Source organism: Pantherophis guttatus, chromosome 3 (genome assembly GCF_059756535.1).
Source record: "Pantherophis guttatus breed Tessera chromosome 3, ASM5975653v1, whole genome shotgun sequence".
NCBI classification, from domain to species: Eukaryota; Metazoa; Chordata; class Lepidosauria; order Squamata; family Colubridae; genus Pantherophis; species Pantherophis guttatus.
This window is the reverse complement of record NC_142065.1, coordinates 174,265,045-174,288,294: the sequence shown is the minus strand read 5'-3', so window position 1 is coordinate 174,288,294 and position 23,250 is coordinate 174,265,045. Positions and strand designations below refer to the sequence as shown.

Below are 23,250 nucleotides of genomic sequence, written 5' to 3'. Positions count from 1 at the left end.
TTCTTCACCATTGCTAAAGTCTGGTTTAAGGTACATACACCTGGGATTAATACAGATTCCTATGCAGAGATATTTCATATGTACTTTCATAATGTAAAACACATAGGCATTATCTTAATAAAAGGAAGAACAGGGTAGAGGAAGGAAACAGAAAGAAAGTACAAAAAAAAAGAACTACAAAAGAAAGTAGGAAGTGCAAAGAATTATGTCGGCTTTAGAGATATGGTCATACTATGTAGTAGGTGAAGTGACCAGTTCAAGCAACATCAGAGAAGGTAGAGTAGAGATTGAAGACAGCAAAGGTGTTTATTAAAAAGTTTTATTAGTAGAAACTAAATTAGCAAGGTTTGTTTTTGTACTAACCTTCCTGATAAATAGCTCTAAAGAACTGAAAACTCAACACAATGAGTTTGTCAACACATGTTAATTTGATTGATCTTAATAAAGGTATCACTCTACTATAATAAGTTTTTAGAGACTAAATATTGTACTTCTTTTCACAACAGAACTGAAACAAAAATACCTTATGAATCTAAAAATAAAGCAAAAGAAATACATGTTCAAAATATGAAGCTGTTATTTTTAAGTCAGGTGTTTTTGAAGTGAGAAAAATTGTCCATCTATAGATTGGAAAGTGGAAAACAAGACTTCACATTCCAATTTAGAGAAAACACTGTGTCTTCCACTATATGCAGGAGATGAAAAGCAGAAATGGATGCTCGTTTACTAGGGGATGGTAAGCTCATGTTGAAAAACTGGCTGCATCTAAAATTATATCTGTCTTGTTTTGGTCATTGCAGTTATATGAAAGACATTGGGTTGCCTTCTATTGAAAAAAAGGCTTCTTTCTAAGTTTGATAAATCCTGATGGACCATTAAGAACCCATTAGATTTGTTGATCCCTGGACTTTAAGTGGAATACTTGTTATTAGTATTTTAAAAAGAACATATACAAAAGAGGAAGAAATGTGTAGTCCAATTCTGGTATTTAAAAATATCTACCCACATGATTTAAGCCAGGTACATATTTAAAAAATACGGTATGGAGCTCCCTTAAGCAATCCCTTAAACGGTGAACCACCTGGCCTTCTTTATACAAAGAAACAGGGAACCAATAGGAAATGGAATAGTACTTTATATACCATTCTAATTCTAAAATAAAGGAATTATTGCTCAGTTAAAACTAAGTTGATATTACAGTATCAGCACTGGGTGATGTAACAGATGTAGGAATTGGCTTGAAATGAGAATATAAAATGGTATCAGGAAGCAGAAGAGGGGATTATCGTCTATGTCTGTTCATATTCCCATTATTGGACAATGGTTAAAGACATGGGAACCCTTTCTTTTTAGGCATTAGAGTCATTCCTGATTTCTAGGTTCTAGAAAGTTATGAAATCCTCTAACTAGACACCTGGTGGGGGGAATAAGAGAATTACAGGGGGAGGCAGAATTAAGGGAGGGAGGGAATAGAGTGAGCTTCCTTTGAGTTTTGAAAATAAAACTTGGGTATTCTCTCTGTAAAAGTGGTTTGCTATTCATATGAGTTGAGCCCAACAACAGTATCTGTAAGAGGAAAGCAAAGTGTTTCTCCAGTGATTTTGTTATTCTAGTGAATCAAGTTCGGATACATTTTTTGGTTGTTGTTTAGCTGATGCTATTTCTTGTGTCATTGCAAGAAATAGAGGTAAAAATCAAGAAAATGATATAACTGGCAACATAAAGACATGATATTGCCAATTTAGGAATCAAGAAATTGTTTTGCAAGTTTCTTTTAAAATCAAATACAACCTTTCACAGATGAAAATATTTTCTGAGTTTTTCCCAGATTCTCTGATGATTATTTTATCACAGTACCAGTCCTGCAACTGGTTATCACTCTTGCAGCACAGCAGCACTTTCTGTAGATTTCCAAGTGACACCGCTTGTATTTCAAACATGTCAATCTAGAAGAGACATTAATTCAGACAATAATAAACAATGATTATCATAAGCTCAGTGTTGAAATAGTGTTTAGGAAATCCAACTTTCCTACCTCTTTATATTTATAGATCTCTCCTCAATTAGTTGACTTATCCTCAACTATTTGTTGTTCCCCAAACATAATCAAACCACCAAAATTTCTGGTCATGGAATAAATGTATTAAAATGACTAAAGTTCAAGCGTTCTAGCTTCTAGTTAGTATGGACAATACCCTTTCACATCTGGCTTCTTGTTGCAATTTATATAATGTGATGCACATATGGTAGAACAGTAATGCTGATTAATAATGAGTAATACAATAGTCACTGCAAGTGGGACAAAACATTGTACTTACTGTCAAGTACCTATTTAGAACCCTTGCTAGAACCAAAATCATACACTGATAAGGAATGACTGAAAAAGAAGAAACAGCATCAAATGGTGCCACTGAAATGCTAAATTGTCATAGTAGCAAACCTTTTGAACTATGGATAATATCCTAGAAGTAATTCAGTAATTCTGGTGCCAACTATGTCACATTAAGATAAGTCTCTATATTTACTGGGTAATTATGAAAACCTTTGAAAGGCTAGTGCTGTCCCACTTGAAAACCATCATGGATCCGCTGTTAGACCCTCTGCAATTTGCATACCGAGCAAATAGATCAACAGATGATGCTGTTAATATTGCTTTGCACTACATTCTACAACATATTGAATCTCCAAAGACCTAAGCAAGGGTCCTCTTTGTAGACTTTAGTTCAGCATTCAACACCATCATTCCACACATTCTTCTAACTAAGATAAACCAGCTACAGGTACATGAACACACTTGTAAATGGCTCATAAGCTTCCTAACAGGAAGCAGCAGGTGAAGCTAAGCAGAATCACATCAGATACCTGTACAATTAGCACAGGGGCCCCACAAGGCTGTGTGCTCTCTCCACTTCTCTCTATATACCAATGACTGCATCTCAAACGATCCATCTGTTAAACTACTGAAGTTCGCAATGATCGGTCTCATTTGAGACAATGATGAATCCATATACAGATGGGAGGTTGAACAACTAGCCTCATGGTGCGACCAAAACAATCTGGAATTTAACACACTCAAAACCGTAGAAATGGTGGTGGACTTTAGGAGAAACCCTCCCATACTACCACCTCTTACAATACTAGACAACACAGTATCAACAGTAGAGACTTTCAAATTTCTAGGTTCCACCATATCTCATGACCTAAAATGGACACCTACCATCAAAAACGGCATCAAAAAACCACAACAAAGAATGTTCTTTCTGTGCCAACTCAGAAAGCTCAAACTGCCCAAGGAGCTGCTGATACAGTTCTACAGAGGAATTATTAAGGAATTATCATCTGCACCTCTATAACTGTCTGGTTTGGTTCTGCAACCCAACAAGACAGACACAGACTTCAGAGGATAATTAGAACTGCAGAAAAAACAATTACTACCAACCTGCCTTCCATTGAGGACCTGTATACTGCACAAGTCAAAAAGAGGTCTGTAAAAATATTTACAGACCCCTTGCATCCTGGACATAAACTGTTTCAACTCCTACCCTCAAAAGGATGCTATAGAGCACTGCACCCCAGAACAACTAGACACAAGAACAGTTTTTTCCCAAATGCCATCACTCTGCTAAACAAATAATTCCCTCAACACTGTCAAACTAGTTATTAAGTCTGCATTACTATTACTCTTCTCATCATTCCTATCACCCATCTCCTCCCATTTATGACTATATGACTGTAACCTTGTTGCTGGTATCCTTACGATTTATATTGACTGTTTCCTAATATGATTTGATTGGTTATCTTAATTATGACTATAATTAAGTATTGTACCTTATGATTCTTGACAAATGTATCTTTTCTTTTATGTACACTGAGAGCGTGTGCACCAAGACAAATTCCTTGTGTGTTCAATCACACTTGGCTAATAAAGAATTCTATTCTATACTTCTATAGTATTTTCCAATAGAAAATACTACATACAGAGACTTACCAGAACGTGACATGGTTGACACCAGACTTACTAAAGTACTTCTAGTACCAACTATGTCACATTTGGATAAGTCTCTGTACATAATATTTTCCAATAGACTTTAACACCACAAGAAGAATGTAGTCAATAACCAAGTAATCAACACAATTTATTCTAATGTCAAAAGTATGGCTATCTCGTATTCAATACATTTCCGTAATCCACATATCTACATTTAAACATCTAAAACTGAAAGCTTTGCTCAAAGATTTTTGCATGTTTTCTTCCTTTTTTATTGATGTATCATTTCTTTTCTTTAATATATTTTTAGAATCCTGTTTTTCATTATTCATAGTGGTAGTTGGAGGGGAGACATAATTTTTCATTATGAAAAACAGGATATTTAGACATAAATAGATCTGGATATAGATATTGTACAGAACGGAATATATTATAAGATGTAACAGGATATAGGTAAATTGAATGGTGACTTAAAGTCTGAAGTTTGATTCCATTTCCTTCAAAATTGATGTAATGTTCTGCATTAAAGTTACATTTAGTTTCTCTATAATTAACTTATAAATAAATAGTTTATGTATTATGAATGTATTATTTAAGCATACTTACCATTCCTCTCTGAAATTTTATAGGTTGGTCTGATTTAGCAAGAAGTCTCAAACCAGAATCTCCTCTTTCTCCATATATGCACAGATAAATGGAAGAAGTGGTTTCAGCGTGTTCCAGATGCCCAGTAGATACATAAATCTGATAACTCACAACTAGGGAAAGAGAATCATAGCTCAAAATACATTAATGACTTAAATGTATATAATACAAACAAATTTTCGTCTTAGATTTACTGTCAAATACAGTATTTGTTTACCATAAAGTCTCATGATTGTTATTTGAAATTAGAGATATACAAACTGTATGGAGTCAAAGGAGGAGAATGATATCACATGTGTCATGGTTTCATCACACAAATGACACCATTTTTATGCACCAAAAATTGGCATCTTCACCATATTGGGACATATAGGATATTGGCATGGCTTATGCCAAATCCATGTGTTGAAGTAGTCATAACTGACTTTGCTAAGGCAATTCACTTCCTACACACTTCATTAACTGTGGAATGGAGAGGGTACAACTTCCCTTCCTGGGTAGTTGCATTAGCAAGAAGAGACATTGGAGTATCTACAGGAACCTCCCTTGGTGCTTTTGCTATCTGACTGAAAGGGTCATAAATGTGAAAAAGACTTTTAAAACTATTGGAACTACCAGAGGAGGTATCAAAATGATGTTTTCGAAAACATCAAAATGATTTTGCATTAGGAGAGGAACACACTGTTTGTAGAAGAAGCACTGAAAAAGTGAAGCATGTTAGTTCTAAAGAAAATGTGTTTTTTTCCCCCTTCAAACAAAGTTCATCCCCATATTTCTTCTTATTAAAAAAAATACAAAAGTGGCTTACAATGCAATCAAATATGGTATGGAATTATGATAGCAAACCTATGGCACGCATGCCACAGGTGGCATGCGGAGCCATATCTGTAGGCATGCAAGCCGTTGCCCTAGCTCAGCTCCAGCACGCATGCACACACCGGCCAGCTGATTTTCAGCTGGCACCGCCCATGCCACCCCTCCCCTTCCAGGGTTCTCCACGTGGCCCGTTTTGGATGCCAGGTAAGTACAGGGCTCGCGTGGAGGCTCTTGGAGGGCGTTTTCGGCCTCTGGAGGGCCTCCAGGGGTGGTGGGGAGGTTGTTTTCACCCTTCCCAGGCTCCAAGAAAGCCCTGAAGTCTTGGGAGGGTGAAAAATGGGCTATCCGGGCCCACTGGAAGTCATGAAATGAGCCATTTCTGGCCTCCAGAGGGCCCCCAGGGTGGCGGAGAAGGCCAGTTTTGCCCTCCCCAGGCTCCAAGAAAGTCTCTGGAGCCTGGGAGGGCAAAAATGGGCCATTTCTGGCCTCCGGAGGCTTCAGGGAGGCTTGCTAGGCCCAAAACAGGGCACGGGGGTTCGTGCGCGCATGCACAGGGGAGCATGGGGGTGGGACATGGGGCACATTGAATTATGAGTGTGGGCACGCATGCGCACAAACCCCCTCCCCCACTCCCTCCGCTTTTTGCACACGGCCAAAAGGTTAGCCATCACTGGTATAGAACAAGAGAAAAAAATGGAATTGAAAGCAGAATGTAAAAAATCCATTAAAAGCAAGGAACAAATTATGGGGGAAGAACAGACTTTAAAAGCTAGGCAAAGCCAACATAAAAAAGGGAATTCCTAAAAGGTGCCTAAACACAACATTTTTGGGGTCAAAGAGGAAAGAGGTCCCATATGGTAACCACCACTTTTTCCCTGTTCATTTCCACAGAGTGCAGAGAATAGGATCCAGATTATTTCACTCCATCTAATACAGCAGTTCTATACTCTCTATTCAATACTAAACACCTACAAATGAAATGAGACTTATTCTAGGTAAGTGGGTAAAGGACAACCTAATCTCTTCCACGAAAGCAAGATTTTTGCATAAATTATATTCTTGCAGTGGTTGTAGAGAACACTGATTGGCAAAAGGAGGTCCAGGTTCAATGCCTAATCTGTAGATATATGCCTGGGAACTCCGGTTGGAACTTTAGTAAACTTTGGCCAGCAACATTCTAAAATAATTTTTAGATTTTTTTTTTTTAAAGCTAACTTGGTATAGGACAATATATTGTATTTCTTTTCACATATTTATACTTCTTTGTCAAAAGTATCCACCATGGAAGGTGAACGGGTATTTAAAAAAAAAAAAAAAGAGCAGCCAAGATTTCATTACCGAAGACCTGCATCTTTTTTAAGTGTGTTGTATATATGATTAATATATAAAAGGAACAGGACTTCAATTATGCAGCTATCATCTTGCATGTTAGACTTGTTAGACTTCCTGGATAGAAAATAAATTGATTACTTGGATAAAGGCTTCTTCCATTTTCTGCAACAGAAAGTTCACACACAGTATTTCCATTTCCTTCATTCCAGGACAGCCATTTGTTTGTGGGGAACTTCAAAATTCTACCAGTCTTCAGATGTTGTAATGTTACCTATCAAAGAAAGAACAGGAAACAGTTGCATAAAACTGTGGGGTTGGTTTTAACTGCGGAGTCTTGCCACAATTGCAGTGCAACTATAAAAGAAAGTAAAATTAAAACTTAGGATAACCAATAACTTATTCATACCTCTTTCTTATAGTTAGCTTCAGAAAGCAGTCCCTGATTTAATTTCTTTAAACTGAATTTTAACATTGAACATTTTCAATTTGATATAAAAGACTTTTGCAGAAATAAACCTGATCACTTTATGTTCTAATGCTTTGTCCTTATTAGACCAGCTCCCTTTGCTGATATACACAAAATAGCTACAGTGCCAGGAAAAACCCATGTTCCAGTAAGTTACGTGTTTCTTTGAATGAAGGTCATCCTTTCAAATCCAGAAACTATACTTATGAACCTTGGACTCAGATACTAAAGGAAAATGAATCAACAAAATAGAAAAATAACAGACTCTCTGAAAGAATGAGAGTTGGACTGAAAATATTTTCACTTCCATTTTGAGTGTTCTATTTCAAACAGTACAAGTCCTTGACTAGCAACTATTGCTATTAGAGTACGTCTTATTAAAAGTTTTTCTTTGTAAATTAAGCTTACAGAATAAAACACAACCCTGCATAGGATACTAAACAAAAGACCAATCTACTTCTCCAATAGCTGTATTGCAGAGCAAATACAGGTATTCTAATGAAATAATCAATTTACTTGGTCTTGTGAGCAAAAGACAATAAAATGGGATCATGGTTGCACTGGGGTAAACGCTCTTTAGAACTAAAATGGGAAAGTTATGGGCCTCCACATACTGTACTATAGTATCTGGGAACTCCAGCTGGCATGGCTAGTACTGAAAGGTTCTGTGACCTGCCCTAACATTTAGAGAAGATCAAAAACTGGTCATTATTTTAATGCACCCCATTTTGTCAACCTATATATATTTACAAGAAAATAATTATTTTCTTGTAATTATTTTGCCAGGTTAAGAGGTAGAAGATAATCTATATTGAATGTATTGTTGAAATGAGATGTTAATCATGAACTTGTTTTAGAAAGTCCACACCTGTGTGGATATTTACTTATTTCTTATTTCTCTCTTTATTGGATTTATTTGCCACTCAACCTCAAAGCAACCCTGAGCAGGTTATAAAACTAGAAGCGTTAAAAGATTAAAATATAAATATATTTAAAAACAGTAAAATAGAATTACAATTAAAAATGAAATTGCAGTTAAAAGATGGGGAGGAACGGAGCAGGTAGGAAGGTAAGATATTTCTAATCCATTAACCAACTCCAGTGTGATATTGTTCCATTGTGGCTCCAAGCCAGCTGGCAGGGCCAGGTCTTCAGCAAATGGCTTGCACTTATATGATAATATAATTTGATGAACAATATTTCATATTGCATCAAGACAATTCTGGGCTATTTAAAAAAAATCTCTTGCTCATTTGTTTAAAAAGAAACAGCATCTATTTATCTGTTTAAATAGCTAACCTATTGTCTTCTAGCTGTACTACATCAACTTCCTGAATTCCTAGCGGTCCCAACATATTAGGAGGCCATGAGATGGAGTAATTGGTCTAACATATAATATTCAGTGACAGGGAATAAGAAACATTGCAAAGTGTACCAGGAACCTGACCTTTTCCAACATCCAGTCTGCATATTGACTTGATCCATCGTGGCCTATTCTGATTTTGTAAATGTTACCAATATCTTTCATTTCAACCTGAATAGTCAGAAATAAAAACAGATACAACATGTCACAAAGAAATAGTTATGTTATATAAAAAGATAAAGAGATAGGAACATAGCGTGACACAATCATTGCCGCATGCAGGTCCTATGATTTATATGGAGCACTAGGGCTGGGTTGATCTTTGAAGAGACACTTTGTTTTCTGGAAAAAAAGCAAAACACCCCTATGATGTGCTTCCATGATCACAACAGTGAGCAAAGCATTGTGCCTCTACTAACATCAAAGCAGTTGGTCTCTTCTCTATGAAGCAAAGCACCTTCTCAAGACCAACCACCCATGCAACTGTAAGGTAATGATAAAGGTGAAGGTGAAGGTGAAGGTGAAGGTGAAGGTAAAGGTAAAGATAAAGGTTCCCCTTGCACATGTGTGCTAGTCGTTCCCAACTCTAGGGGAGGGTGCTCATGTCTGTTTCAAAGCCAAAGAGCCAGTCCTGTCCGAAGACGTCTCCATGATCATGTGGCCAGCATGACTAAATGCCAAAGGCGCACGGAATGCTGTTACCTCCCCACCAAAGTGGTCCCTATTTTTCTACTTACATTTTTTACGTGCTTTCGAACTGCTAGTTTGGCAGAAGCTGGGATAAGGAATGGGAGCTCACTCCATTATGCGGCACTAAGGATTCGAACCACTGAACTGTCGACCTTTCGATCAACAAGTTCAGCGTCTTAGCCACTGAGCCACTGTGTCCCTCTATATGCAACTGTATAAAGTACTATTTGATATGGATGTAGACATGCATGTGTATTTATACATATACAGACATATATGCATATATACATACATACACACACACATATATATACACCGATATTTATTTCTATGATCAGTAACATCATCACTATTGTTTTTTCATGAAGTCATATATACAGTGATAAGCACACATTTTCTTCACCATATATAAGTGATTACTTGATCTATTAATGCATTAAATCAGCCATAAAGTGAAGTATTTATATTTAGTACAGTCATTACTTTCTGTATCATTTGAGATTCAGGGAACAGATGCTCCACTACGTATGTAACAATCTAATATTAAATGGGCATGGATCAGTCAATTTAACATTATGAAGACAAAGCTGTGGAATAAATTAAGAAATTGTTTGATTAGGATATTAACTAATTAAGAAGAAATGTATTAAAATGTATCTAGACAAATTATGAAATTTAATTTGAAATACAGCCTGTGTTAATATATTTGTAATCCTTAGATTTTATTTGTACCAGTATCTAATCCACTTTGGGGGAGGGGAGAAAGAGGGGTAAGTTTATAAAATTCATAAAGACAAGGTGGGAGAATGAGCTTGCAATACAACATTTCTTGCCTTACTTGACCTCCCTCCACAATGCCTCTGACTTTTTATGTACAGATTTTAATTAGAATTAAATCTTCAATACTTGCTTTTCATTTTAAAGCATTCTCTCCATCTAAACTTCTGTTTCTAAAATATCCAGGAAATATTGTGTTCCATCTCTGTTGTTCTCTTGGTTCTCTATACAGTGCACTTTATATAACAATATAAATTCAGTAAACCTTTACCGGACAGTTTCATACCAAATAATCTGAAGGCTCTCATGAAAATAATCCCATTTTAATCACTTGGAAACCAATGAGATCTTATTGGTTTTATACCAACTGCTCTGACATGATCAGAAATTTGTCCTCTTTCAGCCTTTTTCACTTTAAGATTTTTTTGATATCAATTAATGGGAAAGATTACATAACCAACCAGAGCTATTGGTTTGTATGGCTAGATTGTTAAATCTAAATACATTTCAATCCTTTCATACCACTATTCTGTAATCCAGGGGAATGACAATATCTTTGTAAACCACACTGATAGTTGTAGCAGTGGAATTGGTACACAGCAGACAATGAGCACATTAGGAATTCTAAGAACATGTTGTGGGCATGGGGAAAGTTTATCTTTCCACCCCAAAATGTCATGATGAACACAAATGGTAACACGCCTGAGAATGCTTGTCAGTGCAGTTGTTGTCTATTCCCTCAACTTCCCACTTCCCCCTCCCCTTTCTTATATTTTCCTTGGAAACTGAACACACTTCCAAGCATAGGGGTCAAATATAGACACCCACCTCTTCCTTAAAAATTCTGCAGCTCCCATGTAGGATTCAAAAGCATGCTAGAGATAACACTTTGCTGTGCATCCATTTATTATTATTTATGCATTTATTTTGAAAAATATTTTTTTAAAAAGCAGGGGAATTAGGTGGTTTTTTTCTGTTGGAATCCCAAAAGTGCTGTTAAAAAGGCAACTAGACTTTCTTGTTTTTTTTCACTGAAAACATTTCACTTCTCATCCAAGAAGCTTCTTCAGTTCTTGGATGAGAAACGAAATGTTTTCAATGAAAAAACCAAGAAAGTCTAGTTGCCTTTTGAACAACACCTTTGGGACAACCATGACCTGGATGACTGAGAATCTCCATAACATTTTCTATTGGAATGCCCTTAAATAAAGAGTTGAATTTTTGAAAAGATGTTTCCTTGATTTAGAAATGGGAAGCAGTGTTTCCTTCAGTACAAAAAGAGCTAAGTAGGCCTATACTATGTATGCTCAATTATAGATCTTAATATAAATCAAGTTTTTTGATAGTTGATGTTCAGATACTAAAGAACCAGAGTAATTGAGAAGATGTAATAAAATATTGCTGACTAATTGGGATAAGATAATTGATTATTAATACAGAGACTAGTAGATTCACATATCATACCATGTTATGACTTGGTGCTAACTAGGATCTGTAATATCAGCAAAATGATTCGGTTAATACATGACACTAAACATTAACCTGATTTGTTTTTAATCAAATTAGAAATCCATATAATTCAGTGTGTTATCTTTTATAGGAACTAGCCAGATAGCAAAGATAATCCTTTTTGGCTAATACTTCCAAGGAACGTGCCAAGATACCTATTTGGATAGACAATGATATGATCAGAAAGTATTGAAGCCATACTTAAAGCTTTCGTTCTTGATTCAATTCATGTTCAAAAGTTCATCTCCCATCTTGACCTAGATAATTCAAAATCTCCCCATTCCTACTTTTCTTCCTTTTTGATCCCTTATCAGATCTTGAAAGAAACTAATGCAGTTTGAACTCAAGATTCCTAATAACCAAAGAGAGTGAAGCAGCAAGACTTTGAAGGAACAATGATGTGTAATCTTTTAAAGGCTGTGAAAACCTTAAATTCTCATAAGCTCAGACAAATGAAAATCAGGAAAATAGGACATTAAGTATTCTTCACCAGATACAGAGAATTGGGGTAAAGGACTAATTATTAAAGGGACAATCTGTCAAATGGGAGATGATGTTGCTATAATAATAAATATTGAGTTTATAATAAATATTGAATTTTAAAACAGAAGATGCTGTGATGAGGAATACATTGTCTAACCACCCAGGAACTAACTATTCCATTGGTTTCTATTCTACTTGCATCCTTTCACCATCCAGCACTGCCCCGAACAGATCAGAGCCCTGGATGGATAAGAATTAAAGAAAAAGCTTCACAGAAAGAGAATGGGACAACTCACCATGGCCAACTCGCCACAGCCAATTTGCCATGGCCAACTCACCATGACTAACTCACGACTGGACAACTCACCATGGCCAACTTCCTGAAGGACAATTTAATAACTCAATTATTTAAAATAATTTAAAAATATTTTAATTTTTGTCATTCACATTTTATTTTGGCCCTCCTTTGGCATCTTTTCTTTGATTATTCTATTCCACTATTTCTTTGATATTAGTGTAAATCTTGTCCTGTGGTGAGTTGTCTCATGGTGAGTTACCCAGAGCAAGTTAGTCATGGCAAAATTCTTACCTATTTTTCCTCTCCACTCCCACCTCTTTTTAAATACTCTTCAGGTATTGTTAAACTTTACACACATTGTTTAGTGAAAAATTAAAAGGAAAGAAAGGCTGTATTTTGCATATTTGAGGAATAGAATAGAATAGAACAGAACAGAACAGAACAGAACAGAACAGAAGAGAATTCTTTACTGGCCAAGTGTGATTGGACACACAAGGAATTTCTCTTTGGTGCATATGCTCTCAGTGTACATAAAGAAAAATAAAATACATTCATCAAGAATCATAAAATACAACACTTAGTGATGGTCATAGGTTACTAATAAGCAATCAAATCATACTAGGAAAAAAATAAAACAATATAAATTGTAAAGATACAAGCAACATGGTTATAGTCATATGTGGGAAGAGATAGATACTAGGAAGGGTGAGAATAATAATAATACAGTCATAGTAAATAATTTGACAGTGTTGTGGGAATTAGTTGTTTAGCAGAGTGATGGCATTCAGGAAAAAACTGTCCTTGTGTCTAGTTGTTCTAGTGTGCAGTGCCCTATAGCATTGTTTTGAAGGTAGAAGTTGAAACAATTTATGTGCAGGATGTGAGGGGTGATCATGATTGAAAAATGAGGTAGATGATTGGGGAGACAAAGATAATCTAAATCAGGGCTATCAAACTCGATTTCATTGAGGGCTGCATCAGGGTTGTATTTGACCTCGGGGGCCCAGGGTAGGCATGGCCAAGGTGGGCATGGCCAGCTCAATGTCACTCTGCCAGAGAAAATGGGCTCCTGAGCTCCATTTTTGGCTGTGATGGCCTTCTGCAACCCTCTGCCAGTGAAAACGGAGCTTGGGAATGCTACCCGCGGTTGAGCTCCATTTTCACTGGCAGAGGCACCATGGGCCAGTCCTTCACTGTTTCCAGGGTAGCCCCATGGGCCAGATCTAAGCACCCCGTGGACTGGATCTAGCCCCTGGGCCTTGAGTTTGACACCCCTGATCTAAATGATCTTTGGAGAAGGTATTCCTGAAATTGAGAACTGACTGACACCAGCTGCTAAAAGTTAATAGTGTGAAGAACGAATCTCAGAGTCAAGTCCTAATGGACATCAGTGGTCAAGATGGGTAGACAAAGAGGTAATGTCAGAATATAACCACCTGATAGATTAAAGTAGATCAATGTGGGAAGATGTTCTAAGAGTGAAGTGTTTGTACGAAGATTTATAGTGATTGTAGAACACCTGGAAAAGAGATTCCTAGAGGGTAGGGCAGCTGATTATCCTATTGTGTGGTGTGTGAGAAAAGTAAGATTATGAACCAAACATGAATCTCAAGTTGAGTATAACCTCAGAAATCTGCATTAATTTAAATAAATATTAAGACAAACACTATAAGTAAACTGATTGTTTACACATTTGATGAAAAAGATATATAATTGAAAGGTATGTTTAAGCTAAATGTGCAAGTCTTCAGGGGAAAAAAATGGAGAGCATTCTGGGTCATCCACATATTTCAAAAAGTAGTTTTACTATTACTATATTTTATTTCATTTTGTATTTTATCCTCTAACTATTGTATTTTACCCTACTCTCATTTTAAATTGTTTGTTTAGAATTTTATTGGTAATATGTTTTTGAACCTGTACATTGATATGGCCCATAGGCTAATCCATATCCATATCCGTATCCATATCCATATCCATATCCATATATACATCTACATCTACATATATATCATCTATATCTATATCTATCTCTCTATCTATCATCTATCTACACACACAGAGAGAGATAAAGTTAGAGATAGATAGACACACACATACACATTTTACTATAGTCCATGTGTCTTAGCTGTTCTTAAATTAAATAACTACATTATTTAACTTGAAAAATAAATCATTTCATGCTTTGTGTATCATATGCACTTTAAGAAGAGACTCTCAAAAAGCATATCTTCTATAGAATGATTTTTAAATTATGGCTTTTCTAAATAAAAACACGGTGGGTAGCTCTGATGCACAATGTCTTATTGCAGTCCATTCATTCATATCTAGATACTTATTTAACTAACTATCCGGTTTGCCTTTTCCCTTGGAAAACACTTGTAACTACACCATGTTCTTATCTGTAATCTTCACCTAGAACAAGATAAGTTCCCCTCCCATGCATACAAAATTAGCTGTTTTAAATCAACTAGTTCATGTTTTTCAAACTACAAGTTTGGTTTGTTTAAATATAGTTTACTGAAAAAGTCACAAGAAAAGTTGGAGAGTTTTTTCTCTTTTTGGAAAGCTTAAAGATCTATGAAGTTTCTTGTCAACTAGAGAGGGATTTATGTTTAATGTATAACATTAATCCTTTTTAATAAGCACTTAGTCATTTTTTAGGAAAAAGCCCCATTCAAATGATCTTCATTAGAAAGTGCTGCAAAGTACAAGTGTCAAGCTCAGTCATTTCTCACCAAGGCAGTCATTTTGTTAAGTGTTCATAGCACGTTCTCAAAATTCTCCCACCAACCGAGAAAGGTATGGTGTCATAGCTTTGAACGTTCTATTGGTCCAGACATTGTAGTTTGTAAATCATTGTTCATGGATTGTTGTGTTTCAGTATATCCTATTCAGTAAACTATGGTTAAACAAATAATGACTGTGTGATATAGGAAACCACAGGATGGTTTGTTTGTCTTTAATAGCAATTCACAATTTGGAGGTGGCGGATCAATGATCTGAAATGTTGAAGAAGAGAAAGATTACATTCTGTACATGAATTCTCTGTACTACCATGCCTTCAGAATGCTTATTGAATAATTTGACCCAATAGCATGACTGTTCTCTAAAAATTGCTAGATCAGCTTGATAAATTTTAACTTGTTTTTTTTTTTTTGTTCATCAATACAATGATTTACCATTGTATAATAAGATATGCTGGCAAGGATTTTCTCCCCCATGACTAAATGCTTTGGATTACATCATCCTTTCAAGGCAAACATAACTTCAACTCACATGTTTTCTATGCAGTATGAGATCTGCATGTCCATTTACTGGACTACTGTGGTTTACATTTCAAAATTTCTTGTCCTAAATTGTATATCAGCATCAGCATCTGATGCTTATAACAAACATTAGACAGTTTTCATAACTTAATGATTACAACTTGGGGAGAGGAAGGACTGCAACTCTCAGAATTTGTCAGCCTCCATGGTTAACAAATGTAGAGGATACCAGGCTTAAAATAATATAATTTGAAAATAGTTGAAAACGCTAATAAGTGACCAGCAATACTATTCAGACTCTAGGCCACTGAAAAAAAATCCATTGATGTCAGTGCATTACTCAAAATGAAGTGCATCTATAAATTGTAATATGCAAGATATTGCAATCCATTAGAAAAATATAGAATAAAGTATACATTTCATAAAATGAAGCCATTTACCTTATATATTGGAAAACAGCCAGACCCAGCTAAGAAGTAGGTCTTATACTATAACATTCCAATAACTGAAAGATTGCTTCAAGGAAGAGGGTATGGGTTTATTTTCCTTAGCATCCAAGTACCATGGATAAGAACCAAGTGGAAGCTTTCACTCATATGAGTAGGAGATATTCAAAAAAAGGATTTTGTTACTATTAAGCAGTGAAACAGCCTGCCTTCTGAAACTGTGGACATTCCATCACTGGAAGTTTTCAACCAAAGGGTGGACAGCCTTTTAACTAGGACAATAGACAGATTGCTATCTTGGACAGATATTTCACCCCAAGACTTTTAAATTCCTTTCCATCCCTTTGGTTCTATAATTTTATTTTCAAAAATTAATCTGCTGAACATCTCAGTATCCATCACCATTTGTACTTCTGAGTTTGAAAGAAAAACCTCAGCTCAGTTGTGTAGGCTAGGATGAGAGGGAAAAAAACCATCCAGGAGAAAAGCAGTGATCAATTACTTCTACAGTAAATAATTTAATGAAGTTACCAAGAGTTAACTTGAATAGAAGAAAATTGGTTTCTAGATTGTCCCTGCTCTTGTAAACATGGAAAGGATGGGATGGGATCAGGGGTGGGTTCTACTTACCTTTACTACCGATTCGCAATGGGGCTGCATGTACATTCTTCTGCGCCTGCGCAGAAGCATTTTGATGACGTCGGGGTCGGTGGGCGGAGCCTCCCGCCGGTTTTACTACCAGTTCTATAGAACTGGTGCAAACTGGGGGCAACCCACCACTGGATGGGATGGGATGGGATGGGATGGGATGAGGTGGGGTGGGATGGGGTGGGAAGGGAAAGGAAGGGAAGGGAAGGGAAGGGAAAGGAAAGGAAAGGAAAGGAAAGGAAAGGAAAGGAAAGGAAAGGAAAGGAAAGGAAAGGAAAGGAAAGGAAAGGAAAGGAAAGGAAAGGAAAGGAAAGAAGGAAAGGAAAGGAAAGGAAAGGAAAGGAAAGGAAAAAGTAAAGGATCTCTTTGCCATTTGTTATATTGAGAACTGATTTAATACTGAACACAAATACATTAGATAGATTTATTTCAAGTAGCAAGTTTGGAAAATGTATTTTCAACATCAAAAGGAAGATGAATTGCAGGGAAAAAAAATCCAGCCAAGCTTTCATTAGTTACCTGAAATGCATCTTCAGTTCTAGGTAGAAACAGTTGTTCTCTGTTGTCGTTGCCAAGAATAATAGGTCCAACAGAACCTTCATCTCCATATATCCAGAGAGTGACATTTGCTTGAGTTCCTGAATTTCCTGTCAGTATGAATACTTTCCATTTATCCTCTGAAGGAAAAGGGGACTTTTCATTTTGAATAGTCATCATTTCCTCTGAAAAGTATAAAATGTCAATAGATCAAGATGGATATGCATTTAGAAGTCTCTTTCAAAAACAAGATAAAAAGAGGAAGGTTTTTTTTAAAAAAAAAATAGGGTCATAATAGTTTGATTAACTGGCATAACTAAAACAAAAAACAAAATTTAAGCCATAAGTGTGAAGAACACTTTTAACATCAAGGCTACCAAATGTAGTCCTAAATTCTGGTTCTAAATTCTTCCATGTGGCAACTGTCACACGTAATGAAGTTTCTTGGTGCAGCAACATCAATTCACCTTGCAGCAAGATGGATAGCAAACCAATTTAATAAATAACTAAACTAAATTAATAACAATAAATTCCATATAGTTGAAAAAGAGCACTGTCCACAATTGTCCAACATCACTAAAAGGGTCCTTAGAACTTCTAATGTTGAACCATCTCATTTCAGATACCAATTAAGTGTTAACATTTTAGTTCCTGTTATTTGGCAAATATTCTGACAAATTATTGTTCACAGTTGATTTGATCCTTTGTAGACATTTTAGTTATACATATTAGTCTTTTTAACTATTTATGGATAACTTTTATAAAAGATGGTTGTGCACTGCCTAGAAAAATCCCATTTTCAAAAGCAGCATAGGAAGGAAGGATTTATTTAAGCATTTTGAGAAATGTTTCACCTTGTACTTTGCACTTTTTGCTTTTGCACAAAAAATCAAACATGCTAAGATGTCAGTGAAAAATAGCTTTTAAAGGATGTATTTTTCCATAGGTTACTCTTTCTTAACCTGATGCCCTTCTCTGATGCATTCAGAATAAATCTTACCTAGCATATGTTGCAATCTCAACAGACCTGGAAGGTGACTGTGTAAAGAAAGGTTGTTTTGCTTGACCACATGTGCTATAAATTATATGGCTTGATATAATTGCCACTTACTGGGAAAAACCATTGTAAACATTGCAACTGGATACCTAAAAGTACCCTCCTTCCCCCAAGGAAGCAATAAACAGTTGGTTGCCAGCCAAGCATGCAATCACTTGATAGGCATGTATCTGAAATCTGAGACTTGACATTTTAAAAACTAAATGTTAAACAAAGGACAGAGAAAGACAGGTAACACTGAATTAATGATTTTTGTTTGTTTGTTTGAAATCCTGTGCAGGCTAATTATGGATTACTTGAATCATTCACTTATCAAAAATGCGGGTGTGTGTGAACTTCTGATTCAGAATCCGTTGGTGTTTGGAACAGCAAATGAAACTGAGAGAAACTAAGAAAAGTAAAAAATCTCCTGGCATTATTCCACCTCTTGTAAGATGGCACTTCTACTTTTAAAAGACTCACATTCCTTACTTCTGCAAACGAAGGTGAGAAAGTGTGAGAGACACTTAAAAAGTCCTACTTTTACAGATGGCAACAAGATACATTCTCCTGCATTCATTCCCTATTTGGTTTTATAACAGAGACTTTCTCGTAAGTGTTATTTCCCAGAATTTGGGAAGATTTGGGAAGAAGTCTTCAAGGGAGGAATGTCACTTTCTTGCACTTGTTTGTGAAATGGCCAAAACTGTGTGCATGGATTTCCTGCTTTCTCTGCACAATCATCTGCAATTAGTCATGGCAGGACTATCATCTCCAATGTGCTGCAATCTCCACAGTTTAAATTAAACCCAAAGGAAAAACATAATGAGAAAATATCTTGCTTGGGACTTTTTACAGAGCACTGCCATGACTAATGTCATGACTAAGGAGTCCTGACTTTGAGAATTGGATAATTTCCATTTTAACTTCAGAAAGGTGAGAAAATCAACCATCCAGGTTCTCTGGGCAGGAATGTGACAGAGCAAAACTTTTCAAAGGTCATCAGACTCGTCTTTAGTTCTCTAACACAGAATAACAGAGTTGCAAGGGACCTTGGAGATCATCTAGTCAAACCCCATGCTCAAGCAGGAGAGTCTGTACCATTTCAGACAAATGGCTATCCAGTCTCTTCTTGAAAGCCTCCAGTGATGGGGTACCCAACAACTTCTGAATGCAAGCCATTCCACTGGTTGATTTAATTTAATTTAATTTAATTTAATTTAATTTAATTTAATTTAATTTAATTTAATTTAATTTAATTTAATTTAATTTAATTTAATTTAATTTAATTTAATTTAATTTAATTTAATTTAATTTAATTTAATTTAATTTAATTTAATTAATTCAGTTTATATGCCATCCCTCTCCGAAGACTCAGGGCTGCTCACAATACATTTTAAAACTTCATTATAAAAACATTTAAAAATTAAAAACATTAAAAACATTAAAAACTCATTCATGCCATTCATGGCTGGATCTCGCCAGATCACAAGAGCGAGATCAACGGCCCCAGGCCTGCGGGAAAAGCCAGGTCTTCACCGTTTTTCGGAAGGCCAATAGGGTGGGGATGATCTGGACCTCAGGAGGTAACTGGTTCCAGAAAGCTGGGGCAGCCACAGAGAAGGCCCTCCCCCACGGGCCCGCCAGCCGGCATTGTTTAGCTGACGGGACCCGGAGGAGACCAACTCTGTGGGATCTTACCGGTTGCTGGGAATTATGCGGCAGAAGGTGGTCTCAAAGATAACCTGGCCCTGAGCCATGTAGGGCTTTAAAGGTAATAACCAACACCTTGAATTGTGACCGGAGACCAATAGGGAGCCAGTGCAGCTCACAGAGAATTGGTGTAATGTGGGTGTATCTAGGTGCACCTACTACAGCTCACGCAGCTGCGTTCTGGACCAACTGTAGTCTCTGAACACTTTTCAAGGGTAGCCCCAAGTAGGGTGTGTTGCAATAATCTTACCGTGAGGTGACAAGGGCATGAGTGACTGTAAGGAGAGCCTCCTGATACAAGTAGTGTCGCAATTGGTGCACCAGGCGAACCTGTGCAAAGGTCCCACTAGCCACAGCTGTCAGATGTTGCTCTAATCTTAGCTGTGAGTCTAGGAGGACGATTGTTCTCACCGTTAGTAAAATGAAAATAAAATAAAAAACCCACTGCTCCAAAAGTGCTCCTTTTCCAGGTTCACTTAATTTTTAAGACATTAATATAATGTTTATGCTGACAAATGCCCAGAGTCACTTCAGACTGAGATGGGCAGCAAATACATTTAATAAATAAGTAAAATAAAATAAATAAGTTATATCAAATATTCTTTATCCACATGCACACTGCAAAAAGAAACAGTGCATATATTTCTTTCCCTCCTTACAATAGGAACAGCAAAAAAAGAAAACAGATAGAAATTGATTAGTTAGAAAAGATGGCTGCTCTGAAAAGGGAAGTATAGAAAAAGAAAGAATAAAAGTAGAAGGAGATGAGGCATGGCGAAGGAGAAGCAACAATTTAAGTAGGAATTATTTTAAAAAGTGAAATTCACCAGATTAGCAGCCTTTCTGAGCCGCAGATAATCTCCCAAGGGATCCATACTTTCAGCAGGCGTATCTGACTGAATTCCACTCATTTGCTTGCTTTCAACAGCTCTTCTGCTTATCTCAGGAAGTATTATATAATCTGACTAGGTGGCTCAGTGGCTAAGACACTGAGTTTGTCAATCCGATAGGTCGGCGGTTCGAATCCCTAGTACAGATCTCCTGCGTGATCAGGGGGTTGGACTAGATGACCTCCAAAGTGCCTTCCAACTCTGTTACTGTTAAAAACTGTTATGCCTGTTGGCAAGTTGTTATTGGGGGGGTGGGTTATTTCCTATCAGCAAATGCAGCAGTCTACTTGGTGTTTCAATGGATGTGTAGATCTATCCACAATGGGATATAGAATCTGTGATGCTTTCTTGGGACAGATTTGCACATCATACTTTCTTTAAAAAATCCATGTAATGGATTTTTTAGCATGGTGCTTGTGCTAGGTCCTTTTAGTTTTTCCTAAATCAAAGCAGAACTGAGAAATATTAAAATAGTGTTGTGGGATTAGTGGATTAATGAATTAAATTGAAAGGGCTTCATTGCAATTTGGGGTGTAATCAATATAATACGGTGTGTTGATGCCCTATGATCTTTTTTTCTCAACTGTGACCTCAGCATTTTTTTAAAATCAGAAGTTGCTTCTATCAGCAAATGGAAGATTTTCCCCCAGACTTTTCAGTAATAGCTTTAGTCTACCTTCTCATCTAGAAAGAAATGCAAATTAGCTACACTTTGCTGCCTCCTTGGGGCATATCTCCAACTAGAGTAGTGGTTCTCAACCTTCCTAATGCCGCGACCCTTTAATACAGTTCCTCATGTTGTGGTGACCCCCAACCAAGGGTGGGTTCTAAATTTTTTTACTACCAGTTCTGTGAGCGTGGCTTATTTTGTGGCTGTGGCTTGGAGGTCATGTGACTGGGTGGGTGTGGCTAGCTGGTCATGTGACTGGGTGGCCATGGCTATATGTATAGGGACTATTCAGAGGGCTGAAAAAAGTCATTTCTGACAGGTCCTCGCACTTTTGACTGGTCCTCACACTTATGACCATCCTCACATTTATGCCTGTGCAGCATTCTTAACAACCATGTCACTCATTTCACAACTGCTTCTCTTCAACATGGTGATAAAATAGGGCAAAAAACGTAAAATGTGAGGACAGTCGTAAATTCGAGGACTGGTCAAAAGTGCGAGGACCAGTCAAAAATAACTTTTTCAGCCCTCTGAGTAGTCCCTGTGCACAAAAGGACTACCCAGAGGGCTGAAAAAAGTGATTTCTGACAGGTCCTCACACTTTTGACCAGTCTTCGCAGTTATGACTGGTCATCATTTATGCCCATTGTAGCATTCTTAACAACTGTGTCACTCATTTCACAACTGCTTCTCTTCACCATGGTGACAAGATAGGGCAAAAACAAAAATTGTGAGGACAGTCGTAAGTTCGAGGACTGGTCAAAAGTGCGAGGACCAGTCAAAAATAACTTTTTCAGCCCTCTGAGTAGTCCATATGCATAAAAGGATACAGCAATAGAGAGGGATGAAGGAAGGGAAGGGAAATTAGAGTCGGAGTGAGGGTAAGAGAGGGAGGAAGAGAGGAGGAGAAGGAGAAAGGAAGAGGAAGTAGGGAGAAGAAGAAGGGGGGAAGAGAAAGTAAGAAGGAAAGAAAAGACAGAGGTGGTAGGTTTGAGGAGAAAGATTGCTGTACAATAAAAAAGATGAAAGGGAAGAAAGCTAACCCCAAACAAATGTAAAGATATTAAGATAAAGAATGAATTGTTAAACTTTAAAGAATAAAAGAGAACAAATATGAATAAATAGCAATAATTAGCAACACACATACAAACATACAATGTATTTTCTTTGAACAGAGTATTTGGCCAGTTCACAAATTTAAACAGTTGTAGGACGTTAACATCCACCCCTTTCCTAGAAGAATGAAATATTTTGGGAAATATTAAAAAGGCAGAATATTATATTTCCCTGGATGAGAAATGGAGAAGCATATTTTACAGACAAAGCAGCTCCCACCTTCCTGCCCCCCACCCTTTGTTAATGGGCCAGAGGCAGAAAGTCAATCCTTTGTCAAAGGACATTTGCAACACAACAGCAACCGAAACTAACACAATGGGCCCCATCAAGCCATGTGATCCTGTCCACCATTAAACCATCTTTCCAAGCAGTCTCCATGTTTCCAGTGTCTTTTTCCCCACTTGGAGCAGAACCCAGAAGGATATTTCTTCCAACACAGTGTTTAGTCATTTCAATTAAATTTACAATTTCTATATTTCCTTTTTGCCATATTTATTCCTCATCTATTTTTTTAAAAAAACAATATTACCCTTCATCCTCATCTCTAATCTTAATCAA

The 23,250-nt window shown here is 36.7% G+C and overlaps 1 protein-coding gene across 2 annotated transcripts in view; it reads right to left on the bottom strand.

The window, feature by feature from the left end:
* Positions 1-23,250, bottom strand: part of LOC117672798 (lipoxygenase homology domain-containing protein 1) — a 211,799-nt gene that overhangs the window by 120,119 nt on the left and 68,430 nt on the right. For both annotated transcript variants that reach the window (XM_034429781.3, XM_034429782.3), the window contains exons 18-22: positions 17,250-17,452; positions 8,695-8,781; positions 6,920-7,052; positions 4,595-4,746; positions 1,792-1,946 (exon numbers count right to left, since the gene is read on the bottom strand). In XM_034429781.3, the coding sequence (XP_034285672.2) occupies positions 1,792-1,946; positions 4,595-4,746; positions 6,920-7,052; positions 8,695-8,781; positions 17,250-17,452 (730 nt within the window). The remainder of the gene's footprint in view (positions 1-1,791; positions 1,947-4,594; positions 4,747-6,919; positions 7,053-8,694; positions 8,782-17,249; positions 17,453-23,250) is intronic.